Source organism: Pyxicephalus adspersus, chromosome 1 (assembly GCF_032062135.1).
Source record: "Pyxicephalus adspersus chromosome 1, UCB_Pads_2.0, whole genome shotgun sequence".
Classification (NCBI taxonomy): Eukaryota; Metazoa; Chordata; class Amphibia; order Anura; family Pyxicephalidae; genus Pyxicephalus; species Pyxicephalus adspersus.
The window spans coordinates 66706853-66732030 of record NC_092858.1 but is presented as its reverse complement, the minus strand read 5'-3'; the positions used below and the strand labels follow the sequence as shown (position 1 = coordinate 66732030).

General features: G+C 36.1%; 1 protein-coding gene across 1 annotated transcript in view; it reads left to right on the top strand.

Annotated features, from left to right (window-relative positions):
• The window catches only part of LOC140331550 (cohesin subunit SA-2-like), a 46067-nt gene that overhangs the window by 14880 nt on the left and 6009 nt on the right, over positions 1-25178 (top strand). Inside the window, exons 14-29 of the mRNA XM_072412647.1 lie at positions 4132-4239; positions 5749-5854; positions 6871-6982; positions 7859-7962; positions 8321-8413; positions 8967-9056; positions 9489-9692; positions 10892-10965; positions 11287-11374; positions 12122-12202; positions 12644-12736; positions 12839-12986; positions 15015-15154; positions 15674-15775; positions 17634-17779; positions 19716-19841. Coding sequence (XP_072268748.1) covers positions 4132-4239; positions 5749-5854; positions 6871-6982; positions 7859-7962; positions 8321-8413; positions 8967-9056; positions 9489-9692; positions 10892-10965; positions 11287-11374; positions 12122-12202; positions 12644-12736; positions 12839-12986; positions 15015-15154; positions 15674-15775; positions 17634-17779; positions 19716-19841 — 1815 coding nt within the window. The remainder of the gene's footprint in view (positions 1-4131; positions 4240-5748; positions 5855-6870; positions 6983-7858; positions 7963-8320; positions 8414-8966; positions 9057-9488; positions 9693-10891; positions 10966-11286; positions 11375-12121; positions 12203-12643; positions 12737-12838; positions 12987-15014; positions 15155-15673; positions 15776-17633; positions 17780-19715; positions 19842-25178) is intronic.

The following is a 25178-nucleotide window of genomic DNA, read 5'->3' as shown; positions in this document are numbered from 1 at the left end:
CATAACACTAGAGGGCAGCACATGACCTGTCTTGTATTACTTTAATGCTTACATGCTTACAGGCTCTTTATTTGCTCATTCGAACCTTTATAGCTTTACAGACACAACCATGAACAATAAAAAAATCACTGTTTTCCCCTCTGCCCTTAAAGTGTAAGGAAATTTCCCAAATCAGATAACAATCCCTTACTGTTATCATGCAATAGCTCTTTAAAAAAGGACTTTACAAATTGTTAAAAAAGAGCCGGATTCATGAAATTATCCCAAAAAGTTGCATGGTTTCTGATATTTTATTTATCTATTTTAAATATAATTTAAATTGTGTACTAGTAATGCAGATGCTCTAATCAGAGTTCAATAGTCTACGTTTTACAGATTTTTTTGTAAAATGCTTTTCTGTTACCTGAAAGGTCGTGCTTTGTAAATTCCTTATGGATTGTACAGTAAAAATAATCTATGTTCAGCCATTAAACCTTTGTAGAGTACAATGTCGATTTGGGTGGAATGTTCATCACTTATGGATAGTTTAACACATGGATTTTCCAGTAATGTATAACTGAAGGTATTACAGGGCCTCAGTTTTGATTTACCTATATGGAACGGATTTATAAAAACAACAGAGAACACCAGTGAGGCATGGCCAAAGACTTTAAAGGGGATGTCTAGGAAAAAAGCTAAAACATGTTCAGCTCTCAAGTGCTTTCATTTACCCAAGTTATGTACATTTACAAATACTACAAATAAGAACAAAATACCTAATATTTTTGCCATGTCAAATGAAGTAGCTCCTAATTTTTTGGGCTGACAACACTGCTAATTTGCACTGAATTTCCAAGCATTGTTGTCAGCCCTGCTTTCTAATTCTCCTCTGCTAGATTTGATCAAATAGTCCTTGATTTTTGGTGCCACTCCATGCTAACTTTCAGGCAAATCAGGGCAGCAAATCAGTGTAAATCATTGTTTTACTCTGATGTTTATTTTTCATGTTTATATAACTATTTATCAGGCAGTGTCCTGGTTTCATAAGTGATTAGAAAGGATTTTGATTATCAGTAATATATGTTTGACATCTAATATTAGCCATAGTATTTCTGTATGTCCTTGACCTCTCATATACAGTAATCCAGGGCCTGAACATTGCTGAAAATCCTGATTTGTCTTTTGCATGACATTGCTGGGAGCTCTGTATTGGAAGCATTGTGATGATTCAGTGCAGAACTCCTACGGGATTTTAATTAAGAGTGCAAAATGCAGTAATGACTAATAAGAATGAGAATAAAGTGTCCAGTGCAATACTGTAATATATACTGTAGTCACTGCACTGCATTATATAGTTAGACCCATAGTATTACCAGCTGATTGAATGGTTTGGGAACTTTACTTTCCAGATATTTAAAATAACTTCATTTAATATTCATACTCCTGAAATATTGACACATTTCAAACTTATAAATGAGTAGAAACTCACAGAAGCATAGGAGATTTATTTACAGATAATAATGGAAAGGAAGGTACATGATATAGGTCAGCATGGCACAGACACTATAATAAGTCGGCAGAATTTTAATGTAATCTCAGGACGCATTTCTCCCCAGGGCACCTGCACTCTGCCCTAGCATAAGACAGTATTACATGTTACTTCTGACAGCATTTAAGAGTAGCAGGGATAGGCTCGTCCTACATTTTTGGTGTCAGATTGACACAAAAAATATTTAAATCAAATTAAGCAAAATTAGGCTTTGCTGTACATTGTAGAATATTTGCTGAAGTTACCTCTCTGCTAGTGCTGTTAGGAAGCCCAGGTATTTCATACTTATTTCTGGGGGATTGTAGATCGAGTGATGGATCCTGCAGAGCTATCATTCAGTCTTTCGGTAAAAAGGAGACAGTTCTTCCACATCATTACTGACAAAGTAGCTTGGCTATAGCGATGGTCTCACGTTTACACTGTAGAGTTTAATGGCTGCCCATCATGCAATGGCTTGTCACCAGTTGTCACTAATGACATTTCTCCCATGAATGAAAGAGCTGTCAGATATTTCATCACAAGTAAGTCGGTTGTATATCTCAGTTCAAGCAATAATAAAGAACAAATATCTCTTTAAATAGCAGTTTATATTTATGCAGAATATGTCATCGATATTGAGAATAACAGATAATACCAAATGGTCATTGACACTGACAATATCAGATGACCATTTAATAGTACTTGAAATATATTACTCTTACTGTTTATACAGAAACAAATGTAAGGAAAATGCCAAGCTGCTATGTCTAAAAAATGTGATTAATATTTATTATTATTATTATTATTATTATTATTATTATTATTAATAATAATAATAATAATAATAATAATAATAATAAATAAAAACATTATTTATACAGGATCAACATATTATGCAGCACTGTGCATTACATAGAGGTTGCAAATGACAGACAGATACAGACAGAGACACAGGAGGAGGAGAGGAACCTGCCCAAAGGAGCTTACAATCTAGGAGGTGGGGGAAGTATTATTCATGAATAAATATATGAATGTTTTAGAATCAGAACAGTAAATATTTTAAATTACATTTGTATAATGGACAATTTGATTTTGAGTCATATAGGGTAGCACGGTGGCTCAGGGGTTAGCACTCTGGCCCTTGCAGCGCTAGGTCCTAGGTTTGAATCCCAGCCAGGACACTATCTGCAGAGAGTTTGCAGGTTCTCCCCGTGTCTGCGTGGGTTTCCTCCGGGTACTCCGGTTTCCTCCCACATCCCAAAAACATGCAGTTAGGTTAATTGTCTTCCTCCTAAAATTGACCTTAGACTATATTAATGACATATGACTATAGTAGGGACATTAGATTGTGAGCTCCTTTGAGGGACAGTTAGTGACATGACTATGGACTTTGTACAGCGCTGCGTAATATGATGGCGCTATATAAATACTGTGTAATAATAACAGGGTGAGCCCTGTAAAGTGTATCTAATAGAATAAAAACAAATGTAACATATTACCCTGGTTTAGTTACTGCATTCATTTTTTTAGGCTTTTTTCCCTTTAGATCCACACAGTATTCTCAGGGAATACCGCAATTCATATCCCTTCATGCCCACTAAAAGCAAAGGCCCATACATGTGCAATTACAAATCAGGCAAAATTCAGCAAAAAAAGGTCTTTTTTTTTATAGTATAATGTTCAACCCAGAACTTAAGTTAATCTGGTGGGAAGAGGCTGTAGGCAGATGCCAGCCCCTGTTTTGTGACCCAACTCTTCAGTAACCACCAAGAAACAGCCAGGTGGTTACTGAAAAGTGCCGGGTGGTGCACCCAAATAAAAGGGGCTGGAGAGAACACTGGTGCTGCTTAGAAATACTTGTACACATTCTCTATAACATATCGTTACTTTTGTGTGTAAGTCTGTTTAAAGTTCAATTCTGTTCTTTATTATCACAATTTGTACTCTATTAGCCTTTCTTGTATGTACATATAGGAGGATTTTCTGCTGTTCATTACAGTTCCTTTTAGAGCTAAGTTCAGACAGGCAGTGGGAATAGATGGTTCTGGGTAGCTCTTGTTAGTTGGCATTGTGTTAGCTGCTTGGCCACCCCAACTGCTATGCAGGTTGCAAATGAACCAACACTTTACAAACTACTACCATCCATTCATTCAATATGGGTGGCTGCGGGTGGGAAGCAACATTTAGCTTCTTAGGCATTATAAAGCCATAAGTGCACTGCAAACCTTACTGCCTGTCTGTACTTGCTCCAAGGAATACATGTGTCCTATTGTGATGTATTGAATGTCATTAAATGAAACATTCTCTATTTTTTAAAACATCTGATTTATTAATATTAGATGTGTTTTCATCTGAATATTATAGCTGCATTAGGATTAATGATATTTGTGGTAATTTGTCAGTCATTGAAAGCAATTGGTATACACTAGAAGTATAAAATCACTTCCTAGTACTGAGGATGGAAGAATCTCTCTAGAGGCATTGTCCTTGTGGCACCACCAGTAACACTTTATACAAAGGGAAGAATCACTTTAATTGTGTATATGTACAATGAACTAGTTGTCCTTTGTTGAGCTGAAATAAAACTGAGCTCACAGAGTAAGCCCTGGTTTATCTTCTTGCAGAAACTGTGAAGATCTGTTTAGCAGTGAAGATTGTGAGATGTTGTACCAGTTTGTATATGCTACACACAGGCCACTGGCAACAGCAGCTGGAGAGTTTTTGTTCTCAAGGTAATTGAAATCCACATAGTAAGTCATAAATTCTACTATAGCTACAATAATTTCAAATATGGAAGCTTCTAATTAAAAATTAACCCATCTTCACTCGAGTTAAAGGTACAGAGCTGTAGTAGTGCATGACACTTTTTAGGTTCACCTTATGTAACTGATCATATATAGTTTGCTGTAAATTCCAATAGCAGCTTGGGGCCACATTAATGAGAAGGCGAGAGACTGTAAGTGAACTCTATTGCACCTTATGCGAATTACACTACTGCAGTGCCTGCACTGCCAAAACTGTTTCCCCACTTCATGTTGCTACCACAGATAGAACCGGATCATAAGCTAGTAAAGGAAAAATATTCAATATTATTTCAATAAGTTTCAATAAGTTTTTATCACATTTCCAAGATTACGTATATTGCACGATAACCATCTGAAAAAATAGGAAAAACATACAGACATGAAAAAAAAAATTAAGACAGAGGGGGAAACCCCCTGACATCCTGACCACAATGGTATTGAATATTAACGGGTGCATTACACTGGTATATTAACCGTAAGTATAAACAAATGTAAAGGTAGAATATTTATTAGATCGTTTTTTGCTGGCGAAGTAGTTTTTTTTTTTGTGCTGTCCATTCCCATATCTCTTTTTATGTATTTTTATTATCCTTTACATTGGTTTTTTTTTACCCCCAGCACATGCTAAATCTCTTCTGCTACATCTTTTCTGCCACATTCACTCTTTAGCCATGTCTTCTGTTGTAAAAGTCTTCAGTGGCATCAGAGATGCTTAAAAAGTATGTATGGCCCTTTGATAATCTCAGGGGCCATACTTAAGGACTTATTTATCTAGGAATTTGACCTCCGCGGGTCTAAAGAGATGCAGGATGCATTTTCTCAAATGTAATATAATCTGAAGCAAGCTGGAATTGTGCCAACATATTGCTGGAAACATGTTTGATTGACAACAGGTTCCCTTGCAAATTACTTTACCTGTCAAAGTTTTCCAGAAACATTCTGTCTGGTTGTCTAACTCAAAAACAAATCAGTACAGTTTGTGTCGAGACTTACAAAAGCTCCACTTTGCAGAAAGCTTATTTTTTCCTTATTGGCATTTTTGTGGGCAATATAGAGCCGGCAGTATCCTACAGAGTTCTTTCTGTATGATGTAGAAGTAAGATTTCAGTGATTGGAGAAGAGTCAGTTACATGTCACTGGTATGTTTTTCTCAATTCAATTACATTTGTTTGTTTGGAAATACTGAAGCCAGTGAAGTTAATTGTGTTTTGTAAATGCATGATAATCTTTTTTGATGGTACAAATGGAATGAGGCTACATGAGAAGATCCATATGCACCAAAGCTGCTTGACATTTCTTTTGAAAAAGCTAAATAGAGTTTAAATTTTTTTCTCCTTGCTCCAGTTGTCATAGGTGATTCTAAATAATCAATGAAATCATAAAATAGGAGATGTTTGCTTAGTTATAGCTCTGATAAACATCTTATTTAAATTGCAGGTATCTGACCCCAGTTGTCAGAGAAGTAAGTTCACAGAAGATAAAAGGAAATGATCACAATGTAAGGCTGATAAAGAAGCTACTTGATTTCTTCCTTGAAAGTGAGGTAGGATTCAACTTTGTTTCCCTAGCCTAAAGGCATCATTCAGATGTAACAATTTTAGTCATGTGTTTTTTTTACTTGTCAATTTTTTTAACAGAGGGCATCATTTTTCCTGAAGAAGTCTTATGGAAAAAAAAGAAAAAAAGAAATGAAGCATGATAAGGGGTCATGGGGTGAAATCTAATAGTTGGTTAAGGTTGGGCAAGCTTTTAAAATAGGTTAGTTAGATTCTGGTTTATGGTTGGCTATCAAATTCTTATTGACGTCAACTGGTGTGTACAAAAAAATTGAATTTAACTAAGGTACCAAAGTGCAGTATCCAGATATCCTGCATTGGCCAAAAGCAAACAATTCATAATTATTTATAAACAATCCACACTGTCTAATACTGTACAGTGTTTTTGTTTTGTGACATTCTCACTTACATTTATCTCTAATGGAGGGGGGCAAATACCATACCAGCTTCCACTAGTTTCGTTAGGTAGATGTTCCTTTAGTACTGACATTTTTGTGAAATTGAAATTCAGTAACATTTAATGCTACATAACATTATAAATTATATTTTGTTAATATGTGCATTTACTCCTATATAAAGAACAGACTGAAATTAATATATATCTCTACCTTAGTAATTGCACAACCTCCTTGATGTTTCTACCTCCCCTGAAGAAGTCTACTTGGCGAAACACATTGGAACCATAATGGCCATCAACTTTGTATTGTAATAATTGGTCTACCATTTATTGCATGGTTAAGACTTGATTCTGTCACACATGTTACATGTGATTTGTGGATCTGTGTCTAGAATAACTGCATCTGCATACCTAACTGAAAAAAAACAGTAATTGATTTATCAACACAATGGCCATCAAGTCCCTTTCATCTTTTTTCTTTTTATTAATATTATTATTAACAATAATAATAATAATAATAATAATACAAATATTAAAACATTCACAAAAAATAAGTTCCTTAAGAGATTGACATTTATAATGAGTAAAAATCTCTTTTCTTTTCAGTTGCATAAGCACATAACTTACCTCGTTGACAGTCTTTGGGATTGCACACCTGGATTTCTAAAGGACTGGCAAAGTATGACATCAATTCTTCTGCAAGATAAGGAACAAGCTGGTAAGTTAGAAAATGGTCCCAATTAATTAAAAAAAACCACATATTTCTTCACAACACATAAGGTCTAATTTATTATTGCTCTCAGAGACTGTCATGGTAGCACCTGGGTGATCCAGCAAGCGGAGAATGGATCTGGCTCAGAATTAAAAAAAATATTTACCAACTTATAGCAATTGATTTTTAAGAAATTCATTCCTGGTTTGCTGGATCACCACAAAGTCTCTTGTGGGAGTCCATATTCCCCAGTTTTGAAGAGTGTCTGAAAGAATAAAAAGCAGGGTTGGAATATAACGGTTGAAATATTGTACATTTACAATGTGAGATAAACATAGACACCCACAATTTGCTAAATACACTTTTACCCAGGTAAGCTTAAAACCTGCCATCTTCTGCAACACACTTTTGGTCAATCATCATAATGGCTAACCTGTAGAGAAGTGCATAAATGGAACCCAAACCTAATTTTAGAAACTGAAATAGCTACTTGCATAAAATAGCACCCTGGGGTTTAGGACTCTTCATGCTCCCTAAAAATAATTTAACGGCATTTGCTTGTACTTTAAAGTTGCAGAGACACACTAGCAATGTAGTAGCCTGCAAGTGAAATTGCAGAGTGCAGTTAGGGGGCACAGGCATCCAACGCACTTGGAAACGTTGGATGCTGAAGATTCCAGAATGTGAGGTATAGCTTTGCAAAAGAGCAAGGATTGAATTCTCTTTTACAAAGTAACTAGTTTTTTTTTGTCAACAGAGTTGCTTCAAACATTAGTAAGTTTTATGATGAGGTGTTTGGAATGAAGCATCGGGTTATCATTTTATACTGTTATGTAATGTAAGATTTCATTTCTCTTTTTCATATGGCTTCTTGAATTTTAGGTTTGAATGTGACACAAGAAAACCTTTTGGTGGAACTAATGCTAGCAACTATTCGAGAGGCTGTCGAAGGTCATCCTCCCACAGGCAGAGGAGCAGCTAGAAAGGTCTGTACAAGCCATACACCCAAACCCAGCAGTGTGACCTCATATGCATATTTGATGAATAGAAGAAAGGAGAACTGCAGCATGTGCTGTGCCACATTCATCTGTTGACCTAGCTTATGTTGTATATCCAGTGTACTTCTCAGACTTATCCATGGATACAAACAGCTGCAAAGCTAATTATAGTGCATTCCTCTTTGTGGTCGATTCACCATTATGCTTTTATCATTTGGATCATGTTACCTTTACAATGTGTGGATTCAGAATTTAAGCTTCTTACATATAACAGTGTATTAATAGCACACATGTCAAATTCTTGGAAATACTGTGTAAGGGTAAGTATATTCTGCTTTTTTTGTAGGTTCTCTCAGCCAGAGAAAAAAAAGTACAAATGGAAGACAGACAAAGGATTACAGAACACTTTGCAGCCAACCTTCCCTTGCTGCTGGCAAAGGTACTGCACACTAATCACTCAAATTGCATCAGAGAAGCATGGGAAATCTTTGTATAGTCTGTGGGATTCTTAACAGATATTTTAAGCATTTAAATATCCAACACAGAAAAAAGTGCATACTAAAATTTAGATTGTAAGTTAGCAGTGTAAATATTCTTCACTAAAACTATTGCGGCCACGGGGAATGCAAGCCAAGCTAAGGCATGTTTTTGTAATAGTGGAGTATGGCCAAACACTGCACAATTGTTTCAGTGTGTATTAGTTTGTGTTAATTTATATATGGTTAACAACCCTTTCCCAGGCCCATTAGCTATATATCATGTTTGATACATGTGTGTTGTTCTGCCTATGCAGATTTTTACAGTTGGAGACTGGCTTTGCCTACACCTGTTTATCAAATGGTAGTCCTTTGATGATATAAGGTGCACAGCAGTGAGTGAGAATCTTTAGATGTTCTGTCAACAAGGTTTTGTTCTACTGGGATTTATTTACTGTTAAAAGTATAGTATTTGTTATGCATAGTACTTATTCACAGTCTGCTTTTATTTGACAGTTTTCATCAGATCCTAATAAAATGATAAACCTTCTTCAAATCCCCCAATATTTTGATATGGAGCTTTATTCTGAAACACATATGGAAAAGGTAAGCATAAAATGTACTCATTGTTCACTTACCTTGAGCCCTGAAATAGGTTAACATAAACCTGTTGTTTTTAAGAAAAGAGTGACCAGTGATTATTCCATTTTCTTTGTGTTTCATCTCAAGCTAAGCAGTAGGTGTAAAAAGAAAAAAATCACTTGCAAAATGTTTACATCTCCTCTTAATATGTGATTGTATCAATTGTGAGCTAGAAACTATCTATAATGACATTAAATATTCAGGTTCCATGAAAACAGTATTGAATTACAGACCTTGAAGCTGGGTGCATCCAAGAATGGATTGGAAAAACAGTTGAAATGCATTATACTTAAATAGCACTTTTTCTGTCACATGGTGAATTTACTGATAAGTAAAGATGAATAAAATCTTTTTTCATGTGCAAAGTGGATTTCTTTACATCAACATTTCTCATAGCATTTGGAGGCCTTGTTGAAGCATATGGAACAAGTAGCTGTTAATCATTCAGATTCAGAAGTGCTCGAGGTCTGTTCCAAGACATACAACAGCCTGAGTAAAAGCAGCCTGCCAAGCTTTAGTGTGGTCAACCTTTCCAAGAGACAACTAATTTGCCATCTCCTGGACACTTTCAGCCAAATGCTGGATGATATTCTGCAGGAGGTAAGTTAAAGGGGAAGTTGTAGTAGTGGTATAATCAGTTAAGTTCTGATTAAGCAAACGATATATTTGAAAAAAAAAAACCAAAAAAAAAAATATATATATATATATATATATATATATATACACACACAAACACACACACACACACACACACACACAAATGGATACTGTAGGCAGGAAATTGGCTACCTGATCTGGAGTACACCACTCCACCCTACTTCCTTTTGTTGCTGACCTGGTGATCTTATAACATGTTTTGTTTGCCTATTTGTAATACAGGAAATGTATACTTTTTTCCAAACACACCTACTGTATGTATGTGTCTTACTGTCTTTTGAGTGAAGAATGTGACAATACCTTGCATCTGCTAATCAAATTTAAACTTACATTAGATGTGTATATCTGACAGGTGGTTCAGTAGGCAGTGAACCAGTTCAGGATGTAGAAACACCTACCACCAAATAAAAAGTACATTAGGTGGCCTTTCTGTCCTATTGTATATGCATCACCACATTTTTTATGTATGTATTGCCTATGTTTTTAAGTTTTGTATGGTAAAGGTTAGGACCCTATCAGTTTACTTTTTGATGCACAGCATGATGTTGCAGCAGGGGAATTTCCTTTCATGTCTCGTTGCTAGAGAAGGTGAGAAGATGCTGGGGGAGTGGGAAGAAATTTCTACAATATGTAATTCCCTTAGACATCTGGGGGCCCCATTCTAAAAGCTTAGATTTTCTATCATTTTTGGTCTTGGTGACAGTTGTCTCCAGGCCAGATAACAATAAACTTGTTCCAATCAATCCCTGCATGATCCCAGATGGAGAGTTGTTGACTGTAAATAGAATTTTGCACAGTTGCAGTCTTTCAGAATAGAATATTCACTTCACTGAATAGTTAAATTTGTTGTAACAAAACTGTTACTTGATATGTAAAAGTTATCTCTAAATTTTTTGGATATACAATAGTTTTTATGGCATTATTTTGCCCGAATACTGGACACAGTCAGATGTGTAGAAAATGATTGTTTGCTTCTACTGTATCATTTAAATCAATACATTTGTACTATACTTGTGATCTTTTCTTAAAGATTGATTTATGTAACATGTTTATCAGTCAATTTGTTTTTTTTTTTTTCAAAATAAATGAGTTGATTTATGTATAAGATTGTACTACATACTACTATATATATATTATTTCAGGGAGAAGAGCCTTTGACTTCGGAAGATGTTCATCCTATGTCCTGCACATTGAAAAGACTTGCAGCATTTCACAAGTGAGTTAGAGTTACTGTGATACTGTAATGTAAATGTAATAATTATTTAGACTTTAGTAATGGGGAATGCAGAAGAAATGTAATGCTGTATTACTTTTATTTCAGTGTAGTATGTGCACCATAAAAGGAAAATGCAGGAAAACCATGTTACTTACTTCTGTATACTGCATTGGCAGGGCAGCAGTTCTATAAACAGATGTATTCTTTTTATCTTTATGATTACATGATTCACAATATTACACAGTGATAAGAGTTTTTGAATTCCACAAAGACTAAAACTAGTTTTAGGCATAAAAATAATTTTTTGTCTCTTACCTGCAGTGCTCATAACCTTAGTCAGTGGGATCTGTTTCAAAAGGCATTTCAGTTGTTGGGATTTGATAAGGAGCAGCAAAGATTACCAGTACAGGTAACATGCTTCAAAATGTATCAAAATTACAATGTCATATTTTGAAAGTTTTAACTAAATTAGCATTTAGCATACGTACTTCTTCAGTATTCAAAAAACAAAAATACAAATTCTCAGGACTATAATTTCTTACAGTGTTTGTCAGCACATTTCTGCAAAACAAGCAGATTTAAAGTGTTTTATTCCAGTAAAGACCCTGCAGATGTAGACAAATATCTGTAATATAACAGCATAGACACTAATCTTCCTGTACTATCAAGGTAACAACTAGGAGGGCTTCTTGAGTTAACACTGGAAGTGTACAAAAGTGAACACACAACATAGGGCATATTTTATGGTTAATTTATGAATGATTAGATTATGATATAATCATTAGGTCATTTTGCACCGATCAAACAGATATAATAAAACACACTTGGATCCAAAAGGGAATCTGACATTCCCTCCAACATTCTCTTGTGGGAATCTTCAAGATCCATGTGTTTTAATGGCAGTAATTGATTCCCATAAGGAAATATCTGGAGGAATGTCAGATTCCCAGTTTTAGAGCCCATTGAGTGGTAAATTTAATAGAGTAAACAATTAAAAAAAGGTCATGACTTGAGGTATTATACTATATTAACAGAATACCAACCTATTGTTACAAATCAATTATATTTAATTCACTATAAGTTAAATTACATAAAATAAACCATCTACAAAACAAACAAATAAGTTTTATCCTCTCCATATTCTGTTTTTGTGTAGCTTTTGCTGCCCGCTTTCCAGTGTCTGTATTATGCCCTCCTTTGGCAGCTGGTATCTGTCCTAGAGGAGCCACTTCACAAGGTACTTCTGTTTTAAATCTGTACTCCTATTCTTGAGTTGTACTTTGTACTTTGGGTGATTTTACATGAAAGCACTGTAATTCTTGGGGGACATAAAATATATTGTTTTCATGTTGCATTTACTAGCTTACAGTAATAATCCTCTTTTTAAAAAAGCCCAAATAAGACATACAAAAGGACGGCTGGAAATATAGCTTCAGATTACTAGTGGATCAGCCATAATGCATGTGATAAATAGATAAAACCATGTGACTGTCTGCTGAGTGTCCCACAAAGTTGGCAATTTCTATAGTGGACCCCATCTCCCTGCAATGAGTAAACTGTGGCCATTGTCCATGGGGAGAAGCACACGTCTGAGATTTAATGATGGGTAAGGGAGATTTACCCTCAATAAACCAATATATATATATATATTAGTTACAGCATTTTTTTTTTTTTTTAGGAGGAAGCTAACGCACTTAAGACAAAGGTAAATGACTTTTGTCAGCTTTGTAGAAAATACTTGAATCACAGAGATCAGTCGGTGAGGGAGCAGGTGAGTGTTACATGTAAAGTGGAATTAAATGTATTTTCTGTTAGAATAGTAAGCTAATGTCGTTTGCAATATGCAATGATAACTATGAATACCTTCTTTCAGTCATTCCTTTCCTTGTGTGACCTACTTTTGTTGCTAAGTAACAGAAGAGGCGGGATATTTTACCATGTGGATTCTGCACTGGAATCAGAGCTTCTCTCATTTATCCTTCAACATATTTTTCAGACCCGCCAAGCAGAGAAAGACAAAGGTGATTGTCTTACAGTGAGTCTTGTATTGAAGAAGATGTCATAGTATCCAAATACATAGTCTATCTACATTTCACTAATGCTGATTATTAATAATATTAATAAACAGGATTTATATAGCGCCAACATATTATGCAGCGCTGTACATTAAAAAGGGGTTGAAAATGACAAACAGTTACAGACAGTGACAGGAGGAGACGAGGACCCTGCCCTGAAGAGCTTACAATCTAGGAGGTGGGGGAAGTAACACACAATAGGATGGGAGATATGTAGAGGTGACAGATAGTGAGGGGTTCAAAAGACAGGAAAATTTGCATAGGCAAGTTTGAAAAAATGGATTTTGAGCGCTCTTTAAAATGAGCAGAAAGTAGGAGCAAGCCGAATAGGATGAGGAAGACCATTCCAGAGAGTCAGGGCAGCTCCAGAAAAGTCTTACAACCGTGCATGTCATGAGGTTATGAGTGAGGAAGTCATTAGTAGGTCATTGGAGGATCAAAGAGAGCAGCTAGAGGAGTATTGTTCTACCAGGTCAGAAGGGTAAATGGGACAACAACTGTGGAGGGATTTGAAGGCAAAGCACAGGAGCTTGAATTTGATTCTTAGGTGAAATGGAAGCCAATGAAGGGAACTACAAAGAGATGCAGCAGAAGAGGAGCGGTGGGAAGGATGGATAAAGCTGGCTGCAGTGTTGATAATAGATTGTAGAGACGAGTCAGGTTAGTGGAATACCAGAGGAGGATTTTACAGTAGTCCAGACGAGAGATAAGAGGGTGTACAAATGAGTTTGGTGGTCTCTGGGGATAGGTAGGGCCGAATAGTAGGGGCATAGAAGCCCACTGAATCAAAGTGAAATTCCAAGATTAACCCATAGTGCACAGAAAAATCTTACATAGGTGATGCATGGGGGTAATGCAGTTAGCAGTTTAGAATAATAAAGTTATTGATTATGAAAGCAGAACGTTTCTATTTTAAATTTGTGAATAAGGACTGTGAAAGGATCAGTGGCAGCAAGATTTTGTTTCCTTTGGAATTGCTGCTCTCCCCATAGAAGTCAATGAGAATGCAAAAGCAGCAGAAGCAGGTCAAATGCATCCGCAATAAGGCTTGAACAAAATAAACACAGCTTCAAGAACTGATATGTCTATTCGCATATACTTTCAGGCTCCTGAGGAGTTCTACATGCATGCAGTACCTTTGTCTGCAAGTTAGGCTACGTTCACACACTTCATTTTTATTGTTGGAAAAGAATCTTTCACGATCCTTTCCAACGACAAAATACTGAAAGATGCATGAACAAGTGCTGTACATACAGCACTGTTCTGTTCTATGGAGAGGGGAGAGGAGAACAGCAAGCGAGTTGCACCCTGTTGCGCTCTCCCCCTTAACTTGTATTGCAGTCATTTGTGCCAGGAGTAACCTCACTCTTTTATAGGCCTTAACATTAGTTATGATCTAAGTATGGAATAGTTTATAAACACATTAGGTTAAAATGGTCCTGGATTACAGTGAATTATTTGATACTTTATTTAATTTCTTCTGTATTTGCATAAATTACACCTTTATAATTTTTCTTGGAAAAAAATTAATTGCATTTGAACCTCCCAATCATGTGTGTATTTAACAATTATATTGGATGTTGTCTATTCCAGTCCATAACTATTGAACACCTGCCTTAGTTGTATCCTCACAGTTTTATGATGTGGTTTTGATATACCACAAGATTTTCAATGAAAAAATAAAAAATCTGTTTGGCCATACCAAATGTATATGTAGCTAGTACACACATCTTGCTTTCAAGCTTCAGTAACAATCTCCTAGATGTTTAGTTCCTTTAAAAGAGTAATACCAGTGTTAAAAAGGTTGTCACTAAATCATGTTCCAGTAGCACATACCAGGAGCCCAGGATTAATTATAAATGCTAAATGCTCAGCTAACCAGTTTGCTGGATCAGTGCTGATATTGTATTGCTTATTTAATGTTAAATAGATAGCATGTAAGAAATAATTATCAATTATTATTTTAATACGCAGCAATGTCAGAGAAAGATGAGGACGTGACCCTGGTCATTTTACACAGGAGGAGGATGCTGCTGGCTGTTTATTGCAAGCTGATAACCTCCAGTGTAGTGGAGATGTCATCTGTAGCAGAGATTTACAAGCAATATATGAAGGTAAATGGCAGCATTAGATCCTTACTAGAGTTTTCTTTCTTGGGCATATGAATGGATACTTTTTAGAATTCATAAATTTTTGGCAGGCCAAATACATTATAGGGAAGTTATTTATGTACTTGTCTGTGTACAATGGTTGCTTTTGCTTGATGTTTATACTAAAAATAAAGGTTTATTATTAACTTTGTATCAGCTGATTAGATTCATGTGTTAATCAAGTACAGAATCATCATCATCATAAATCAGAAACATAAAATCTGGTTACGGAGTTGCTGCATTGTGCATTTTATTATTGTATTTTATTGAAGAAGTCCTTAACATCAGATCATGATATAAGAACCAATCAGAACCCATCTTTTTCTGGGTCCAGAGCTATTTTTCTTTCTAACAGTTTTATCCAGGATTCCGTTTATATCAATGAAATCATTTTAATACCTATTATATTATCATAGGTATATAATTTGTGTGTCTAAAGCTGTGTGAAAGCTACAAACTAGAAATCTTTTTTGACTACTGTAGACCTACAATGACTTTGGTGATATCATTAAGGAGACCTTGAGCCGAACAAGACAGATCAACAGGATAGAAAGTGCAAAAACATTGATTCTTTGTTTAAAGAAGGTAAGTAACAAGACATTTATGAGCAGAAGAAGCATCTTACTGGTATCATGGCCATGGGACAGACCATTATAAAATCCTCTTGAGTTAGTTGAAGGCTGAAATAAATTAGGTTAGTCATGGATATAACAATATTGATGTAAGGGTATGGATAAATAGAATTTAGATAGCTACGCAAATATTTTCTTGACAGACGAGAAGACACACTATCCACCAGCTGTAAAAATAGGCCAGTGGATTGCCAGGTCCAAGTGTGATTCTTCCCTTTCTTATTGCCTTTATTCTTACTTCAATCTTTTATCATTTTCGGTAGATAATCACAATATCTCAGTACATATAGAGATATACTTATACTTAGATAGAATCGGTGTACCAAAAATACATTCCTAAGACTGTACCTGCATATTTTCAGGACAGTGATCAACAACATATAAAGTTAGCAATAACATATAAAACAGCCCACAATAAAAAAAACTAGCTTTAAAGTGGAGGAACATGAATGGGGTCAACACAAAACAAGTGAAAACTGAGGCAGTAAAAAGGTGAAAAAAATGCAGGTTAAAGAATACTCTGCTTAGTTAAAAATCCAGGACTTCTCATAGCAGACACAAGGGAAATAAAAGAAGCTAGGAGGTCTTTCACGACCAAACGCACTGATTCTTACCCTACTAATTATGTTTTAATGTTTTTTTCATTGACCAGTATGTATTTCATTGACCAGTAACTTTAGTGCTTGAGAACACAGGCTTTCATGGATACGATGAGTTATGTATAAACAGTGGGGATAAGTATTATGAATGTTGGCCCTGAACATTATATTTCTTTGGTTGTTTTTTATTGTGGGTTATAAAAACTCAGTTGTTGTAGGCCACACAATTCCCTTTTTCAGCAGTTTGCATCCAATTAGCTTGAAGTTTATATGCACATGGCTGACACTGGCATTTCTTATTAAAATGTAGTATAATAGTTTGCATGTTAACTATTTAATTTGAGGCCTTTGGACATATATATATATATATATATATATATATATATATATATATATATTTCTATGTAAAAAATATATTTTTTCAGTGAAGGATAACTTATTACCTACAATAACGTCTAGATGTTTGAAAACCGTCACTGGTCAACATTTCATTTATTATGTTGGTATAATACAGATCATAAATTGTGCATGTATGCTTTAGGTTTATTCCGTAAGGCAAAGGGTAAAGTGCAGTAATTCATAGCAACTAATCAAAATTCATATTCTAGTCATCAAACTTCAATAAATTGTATTGTTACTGGCTGCTATGGTTTCAGCACTTTGGTCTTGATTTTTTCTTTTTGCAGTGCCTTGCTGAATAACCCTGCACTAGTGTAATTAGTTAAAATATGTCAGCTGACATTGAAGGTGAATGCCATTTACATTATGTACCATGTAAGGTAATAGATAATGATTTCTCTGTATAAATGTCAGCTGTATGTCATATATGTAGAAATACAATGTACCTGGGAAGATTATCAGTTATCAGATTTGGCAGGCAGCTTCTATTTTGCAACTTTTAATTGAAAGCACCAGAAGATAGAACTGCGTGCGATTTGTGACAGGATTGCATGTTTCTCGGCTGATCTAGAAACATAATTGAAAGAATGACTTATCATGTTGCCATGCTTGTTATTAGAGGAATACAGATGAGTGCCATTTCATTCTGTGCATTGTAAATAGCCACCTCCCTTGACAGTGTGGAAGAAGGTCATTGAGAGACAGCTGAAAATGAACACAAATTCACAAAACTGAATGTCCTTGTTCCTTAAAAAGACATGACCCGTCACAGCTCTGCTTTCTTTTTTCTCTGGCATGGTGTTGTGATTGCAGCTGTTTCTGGAGTACAGAGAAGCACATGACAGTGCCACACCGTCCCCTGCGTCATTCACTAACATAAAGGAGCTGGCTCGTCGCTTTTCTCTAACGTTTGGCATGGACCACGTGAAATGCAGAGAATCTATTGCTATGATGCACAAGTATGTAAAGTGGAGGTTTTCCCCTTACATTCACCATGCTATTTATACCATTAAACAGCACTACAAACAAAGCTTTATTAGGCTGAAACTTATTATAAGTACACTAGCCCTCATGTATAAGAGTGTCTAGGGTTTATAAACACTTTTTGTTGCCCATAGCAGCCACCCATTTAATCTCTTGTCTTCCCCCATGTTTATCTTAAAACATTAAAAAGAGCAAGAAGAACTGTTCTGAGCTCAGATACCTTTATGCATGAGGTTCTTACATTTTCTAATTGATTAATGTTTGATAGCATTGAAAAATGATTTTTGCATAAAAACTACACAAAATAAAATTTTGTATATATTAGTCCAGAACAAATATCAATACTTAGGCCCATTTGGACTCATTTGTAATGTTACACATGTATCACTGTACATTGTGTAACTATTATTATTACACATTATTTATATAGTGCCAACATATTAGGCAGCACTTAAAATCCATAGTCATGTCACCAGCTGTCCCTCAAAGGGGCTCACAATCTAATGTCCCTACCATGTTTTTGGATTGTGGGAAGGAAACCCATGCAAACATAGGGTAACCTGCAAACTCCATGAGATTCAAACCTGGGACCTAGCGCTGCAAAGGCAAAAGTGCTGCCCAATAATTTTAGTTGTCACCTCACCCATTGTACAGTAGTTGAGCATTAGTTATTGCACCCAACAAAGCATATGGTGTGTAAATTGTGAATGTCCAGCTTGTGGTGTGTAAAAGTGCTGCCTGTTTAAAAGTAATAGACTTGTTAACACAGCACACCACAACACAGTTGAAGGGTTTTATTGTTTTGATGATTTGGGTCAGAAAAACTATTAAGTAACATTAGAACTCCTTTTATCTCTGCTGGGCAGGTGTTTGACAATTTGGTCCATTTGTTTGGCATATGTTGACATGCACTATGCCATGAGTAACTTTATTTCCTTGTTTCATTTTAAAAGTCTTCACATCTAAAATTGATGTTTTCAAAATTAAGACTTAAAACCGGATTTGTTTGTAGGATAAAAAAAATTCAGCAGTATGTTTTTCCAGTTAGAAAAGTAAATCCATCTTTACAGAGGAGATACTTTGTATAGAAAGACACTATGCATACACAAATAGGCATATTTAAAACATATGTCAGGCATTATTATGTGGATGTATTTCAACCATATATCAAACCTTCTTTTTAACCTGATCTGACTACTGTAAGTTAAAAGCTAATTGCATTGTGTTATTCGATTTGCACTTAATTTGCTATATTTAATCAAGCCAAATACATTAATGTAACCCTGATTTTATTCATTGTGTATGGATGGGTGCCTTCTCCCAGGCATAAAAAAACAGAAAATACAGTTAAGCACTGACATCTTATGCGTGCTCCACAGAATTTATGATCATGTCACTAACTGTCCCTCTGAGGGGCTTACAGTTTTATGTCTCTAACATAGTCTAAGGCCAGCCTAGGTAAGCTAATAAACCTACCTGTATGCATTTGGGATGATTGTCTGGAGGAAACCCAGACAAACATAAGGAGAATACACAAACTCCCTGCATCCTTGCTAAGATTTGACCCTGGAAGTCTGTTGCTGCAAAGCAAGACTGCTAGCCACTGTTATCCATGCCTCCCTTAAAGAAATTGCTGCAGTTTGGCTTTAAACAGACACCTAAACTTCTCACAAAAATAATAAAAACAAACATCCAGGGTACCCATGATTTAAATTTTTCACTCTTTGAGTTTGGGTAAAACATGGGACAACTTGGCTTTAGCAACTAAATCTGTGTACTAATTATGTGTCATGAGCAAGCTTTGCCACAATTTTTTTCCTTGTTTTTTTAGTTTACTTTTATACATTTCTTCTGAACAGAGAAAGGTTTTTTTTATATTTACTTGTTTTTCCCTTTTTTTCACGTTATAAGGCAAGGGATTGAGTTTGCCTTCAAGGAACCAGCAAAAGAAGATGCCCTACCACCTCCTAACCTGCCATTTCTCATCCTTATCAGTGAATTCTCCAATAAACTGCTTAGGGCTGACAAGAGGCTGGTGTAAGTAAAATTTGAATTATGAAATCTGAACTTCTAATATGTATATGAACATTATGACTTTTATTTATACCTTTATGTACTTTATTATACCTTGGCACAATGCGAGTTTAAAACCTCATTACATAATGTGCCAACTGTACCTATTATTAAATCCGACTATGAAATTGTAGTCATGGTATGTTTTGGGTTTAAAAGGAAAGTGTTTATTACATTTGGCAATCAATCAATTCCATTCAATTGTGATTGCTAGATGCAGCAAACAACCCTTCCTCAGCTAAATTGCTCTTTGCTAACTTCTCCTTTGGGTTAACACATAACTCATACAGCCATGCAAACCTTGCTAGACATACACTGAACCTCGTCTTCATTCAACATTGGAACCTTTCCCATCTAAACAACTCAGCGTTTCCCTTTTCTGACCACAACTAGCTTACCTTCATCCTCACTACATATTGCCCTCCCTTCTAGACTAGGTCAGTAGAGGACAGCTGAACCATATCTCTATTCTCAGATTCATTTGCCTAATTACTACTTTCTCTAAAAATATCATCTCCAGACCAAGCTACCTCCCAATATAACCACACTCTATTTTTAGTTCTAAATCGAGTTGTCTTGTCACCTTCTGCTCCCCCTTGTCCCACTAACCTCTACCCATGGTTGAACAATCTTGCAGGAAGATCTCTACAAACTGCTCATGCAGCTGAATGGAAGTAATCTGTCCTGAGGAGCAACTTTAGTTACTTAAATCTATGCTTTATCACTGTAACATTGTCTTACTGTTGCCATGCAAAATCGGTTCTTTGTTTCATACCTTTAGAAGTATCCAACCCATGCTGCCCCTTTGCAGTATTTGACACCCCTATACACAGTACACCTCCTCCTACCACTATTACCTCTCTGCCCAAAATATTTTTAGCCTAAGGTTAGTTTAGATGAGGTTGATCCACTTCTCCTAATTTCTCCCTCCACTAGCTGTCCACTTAACCCAATCCCCTCTCCATTCTTAATAATTTATGCTGGTCCCTGCACTGACTGAACTGACCAACTTTATCAACTGGTACTCTTTATCAACTGGTATTTTTCCCCCAGCTTTCAAATGCAGTTGTCCTTCTGATACTGAACAAATTGCTACTGTCCCTTCTTTCATATTCTTCTAAACTGGGTTCCTGTGCTTGCAAAAGACTAACAGAATTTCTAAACTCCTTCCTGCACACTCAAATGGCTCTCACAAAGTTTGCCACTGATACCCTCAGAGCAAAGTTACATGACATTTCTTTCCTACTTTTTTTCTGGACCTTTCACGTGCATTTGATGCTCTTGATGACCCACTTCTGCTCCAGACCCTTTACTTTTATGGTATTACCCTCTTTTTATTACCACTGCTCCTTGTAAATCCCTTTCAATGATAATTCTCCCTGTGTTCTCCATGGCTCAGTGCTTGAACCTATGCTGTGCTTTCTTTACACCTCCTCCATTTGCCAACTTATGTTTTTATTTGGCTTGCAATATTTTATATTCAGATAACACACACATTTACCAGTCCACCCCTGACTTGCCTCCTTCTGTCCTGGATAAAGTTTCATGCTACCTGTCAGCCAACTCATTGTACTTGATACATGGTAACTAGAGCTCAACCTAAATAAAAATGAACTCATCATCCTACCCCTCACCTTCGACTGTACTTTCTCTCAACCTCCCACCTCATGAGCATCTCTAGGTCCTACCATTTTAAATTATGCAACATTTCCTTTTGCTTCAACTACTGCAACATTCTCTTCTCTTGGATTCCAATAACAAGATTTTGTTCTCTACAATGTTTCATGAATGTTGCAGCTAGGCTTATCTTTCCTCAGCACTACTTCTCTTGTGTTGCTCCTTCAGTTCTCTATTCTGTCTTCCATTTCGCCTCAGGAAAAAATTCAAGCTACTGTACTTTGCCATTAAATCACTCTGCAGCTATTATCCCACCTACATTTATGACATGATACATAAATACACTCCCACTCGTCCTCCCCATTACTCCAATGACCTACTATTGACATCCTTGCTCATAACCTCTTTCCAAACAGCTCCAAGACGTCTCTAGAGCAGCCCTGGCTCTCGAAAACACAGTCCCTTCTCCTTCCTTAGACTTTCTTCTACCTTTAACACATTAAAATAAAACTTGAAAACCTACCTTTCAAATTTGCCTACCATCTATCTCCTCTTTATCCTAATTCATTGCTAATTAGCCACCATTCAATCGTGTATACCTCCATATCTAAGGTTGTAAGCTTGATTGGGTAGGGTCCTTTTATCCTCCTGTGTCATTGTTTGTACCTTTTAAGTACCGTATTTTTCGGACCATAAGACGCACTGGACCATAAGACGCACCAGTTTTTAGAGAAGGGAAATGAAGAAAAAAATATTCTGAAACAAATAGTGTCCTAAAATATTTTATGTGCATTAAAAACCAACAGCACAGTCATAAACACATGTAATCAACCCTGTAAAGTAAACAGCAGCATTTAGAACCATTATTAACATTATTTATATTTATTTATTATATTAAAATCATAAATTATAATATAATACATAAATATAAATAATAATTTAAAACAATAATGAAATAATAGACAACAATGTAATCTAAAAATAAAATCAAAATGTACGGTACTTTTATTTTTATGTTGTGTGGTGTTTTTGTACTGTAAAAACCATTTAAAAGCAGATTACATTGTAATCTGCCTTTAAATTTCCCTCCCTGACACACCCCCATACTTCACCAATCACATCACTGGAAGATGACTCATCCTCCGGAGTGATGTGAGGGGGGGGGGGATTTCCCTGCGTGCTCACACAGACAGAGACAGATACGGAGGCTGGAAGCTGCTGGCATGTGTGGAGAGATACATAGCATAATGCAGGATTTCTGCATTGTGCTATACATCTCTCTGCAAGATGCCAGCAGCAAGCAGAGCTGCGGACACCTGGGTGAGTATTTCCTTTCAGTTGTAATCCGATTGTCATACTATGTATGACAATCGGATTGCAATATAACATTTGTTTACTTTGTGTTATGTACGTGTGTTGTGTATGTGTGTGCTTTCCTGCTCCCAGCATGACTTTGTCAGCCAATCATGCTGAGAGTGGGAGGACGCAAGATACCAGAGTGACAGGAGTCACAGTCACTCTGGCCGCGCTGGACAGGAGAAAAGCCGGAGGGGGGCTACACAGGGGGGACGGGACAGCGGCTGGGGAGGATACCGGAGAGACGGCCCGGGCACAGAGGCTACGTTTGGACCATAAGACGCAGGGACTTTTCCCCCCCACTTCTGGGGGGAAAAAAGTGCGTCTTATGGTCCGAAAAATACGGTATGTAGGTTTGTCCTCTGCATCCCTTGTTTTGTGTTCAGCACTGTAATAAATGTTGGCGCTTAATAAATAAAAGGTTCATACAATAAATGTTCCTAAAAGTTCAATACAACAATGTTTATATTCCAACCATCAACTTTATAGACTTATGGTGTCTTTGCTTTTAGGTTAGACAGTAAAAGTTACTGCGGTATCTTTTTTTTTGTAAAGCAGTACAATGATCACGATGCTATGCAGTACAGTAGGTCAACCAACTATAAAAACACACTTGGCTTGGCTGAGCACCCTTGGTGATTAGATATAAATGAGTCTTGACAAAGTGTTGGCAAGCATGAAACAGCTGTCCACTCCCTGCACCTCCCATGCCTCTCAGCCTTGGTATTTATAAATACTGTTGAGAAAACTTTTTTTCATGTTTTATTTTGGTTTATCATTTTGGCTCAACCTTTCTCTGTTCTCTACTTTATGAGAGAATCTCTTTTTCAAACTTGTCCCCTAAAGCCCCTGAGTACTAACCCACCAATCCATATCCCCCCTCCTATTGTATGCTGCTTCCTCCCCTCTTCCTGTGTCACTGTCATTTGTGAATTATGTTGGGGCTATATAAACACTGTTTAATAATATTATTATTATTATTAATAATAATAATAATAATAATAATAATAATAGTAATTGGTTTTAATGCATTTAAACATTCAAGACGAAATATTGTGCAAAGAACCAAATATTGCTGCATCGAATATAAGAAAGGATCAGCTATCCTGTTTTCCTAGAAATATTTGTTTGCATAACTGTAATTAAGTACCTGAACACTCATGCCATAAAGCTCGCTTGTTCTCCCCCCTCCCCTCTCCATAGAGCAGAACAGCGCTGTATTTACAGCACTCATTCATTCATCCTTCAGTCTTTTGTCATTTGAAAGGATCATGAAATATCTTTTCCAACACCAATTATTGAACATGTGTACGCAGCCTTATTTGTCATGCTTACCTGAAATATGCAGCTTAACCTAGTACAATTCTAAGACTATATGATGGGTTTAGTCTCACAGGTTTTGCACCAACGACACATGCATTCTAAGCAAAAAATACAGAATTACCATACAATAGTAATATCAATTCAGAATTCAATTCCTGTTATAAAATAAAGACATTCACAGCTGTTAGGACTAGTTGTCAGATATTAAAATACTTAGATACTAATTATACAAGTCACACTTGGTAACAAGCATCATGAGAATTAAGCTAAGGTGTTTAGTTGTCATTGATGGTGCTGTATTCTTTCATAGTATGCGTGTGACTAATGCTTCAAATGTAGAGGAGCATATTCTCATGACTCATATCTGTCATTCTGCAGTGATAGTTGTATTACTATTGAATATCTTCTCCCCGTGGAAGACATCTGTATAGATTCACTCCGACATCTTGTGTGCTACTGACTGCTATTAACAGATTTCTACAGGAACATATGTACTGTGTGATATGTATTGATAGTGATCAGTGTAATGCTGAACATTTTTAATGTGAATATCTAGCTAAATGTTATGACCTGGGGGAAGGAAATCCTTTTTTTATTTTAGTTATACTCACGCCCCTATTTTGATGCTGAGGTAGGAGCACACAGCTCTTTTATTACCCTTAAACTTGCTGCATTGTCTTTTTCCTTTTTTGCCACATGGTTTGGTGCAAATTATTGGTGATATGAGGGGAGGTTAAACAGATGACTGCATCATGTCACATTTTGAAATGTAGTTGAAATGAGTTGGGACTAAAATGACACTGGAACGACTGAAGGAAACATCATAGGAAAAAAAAACTAAAACAAATGTTTTGAGAAGGTCTTGGGGGACTTAAGCTGCGTACACACTTCCAATTATTATCGTTTGTAAACGAATGACGAACGATCCTGCACGATATCTGCGAACGATCGTATAGCACCGATCCTGTACATACAGATAACGATACGATCGTTCAAAGATATTGT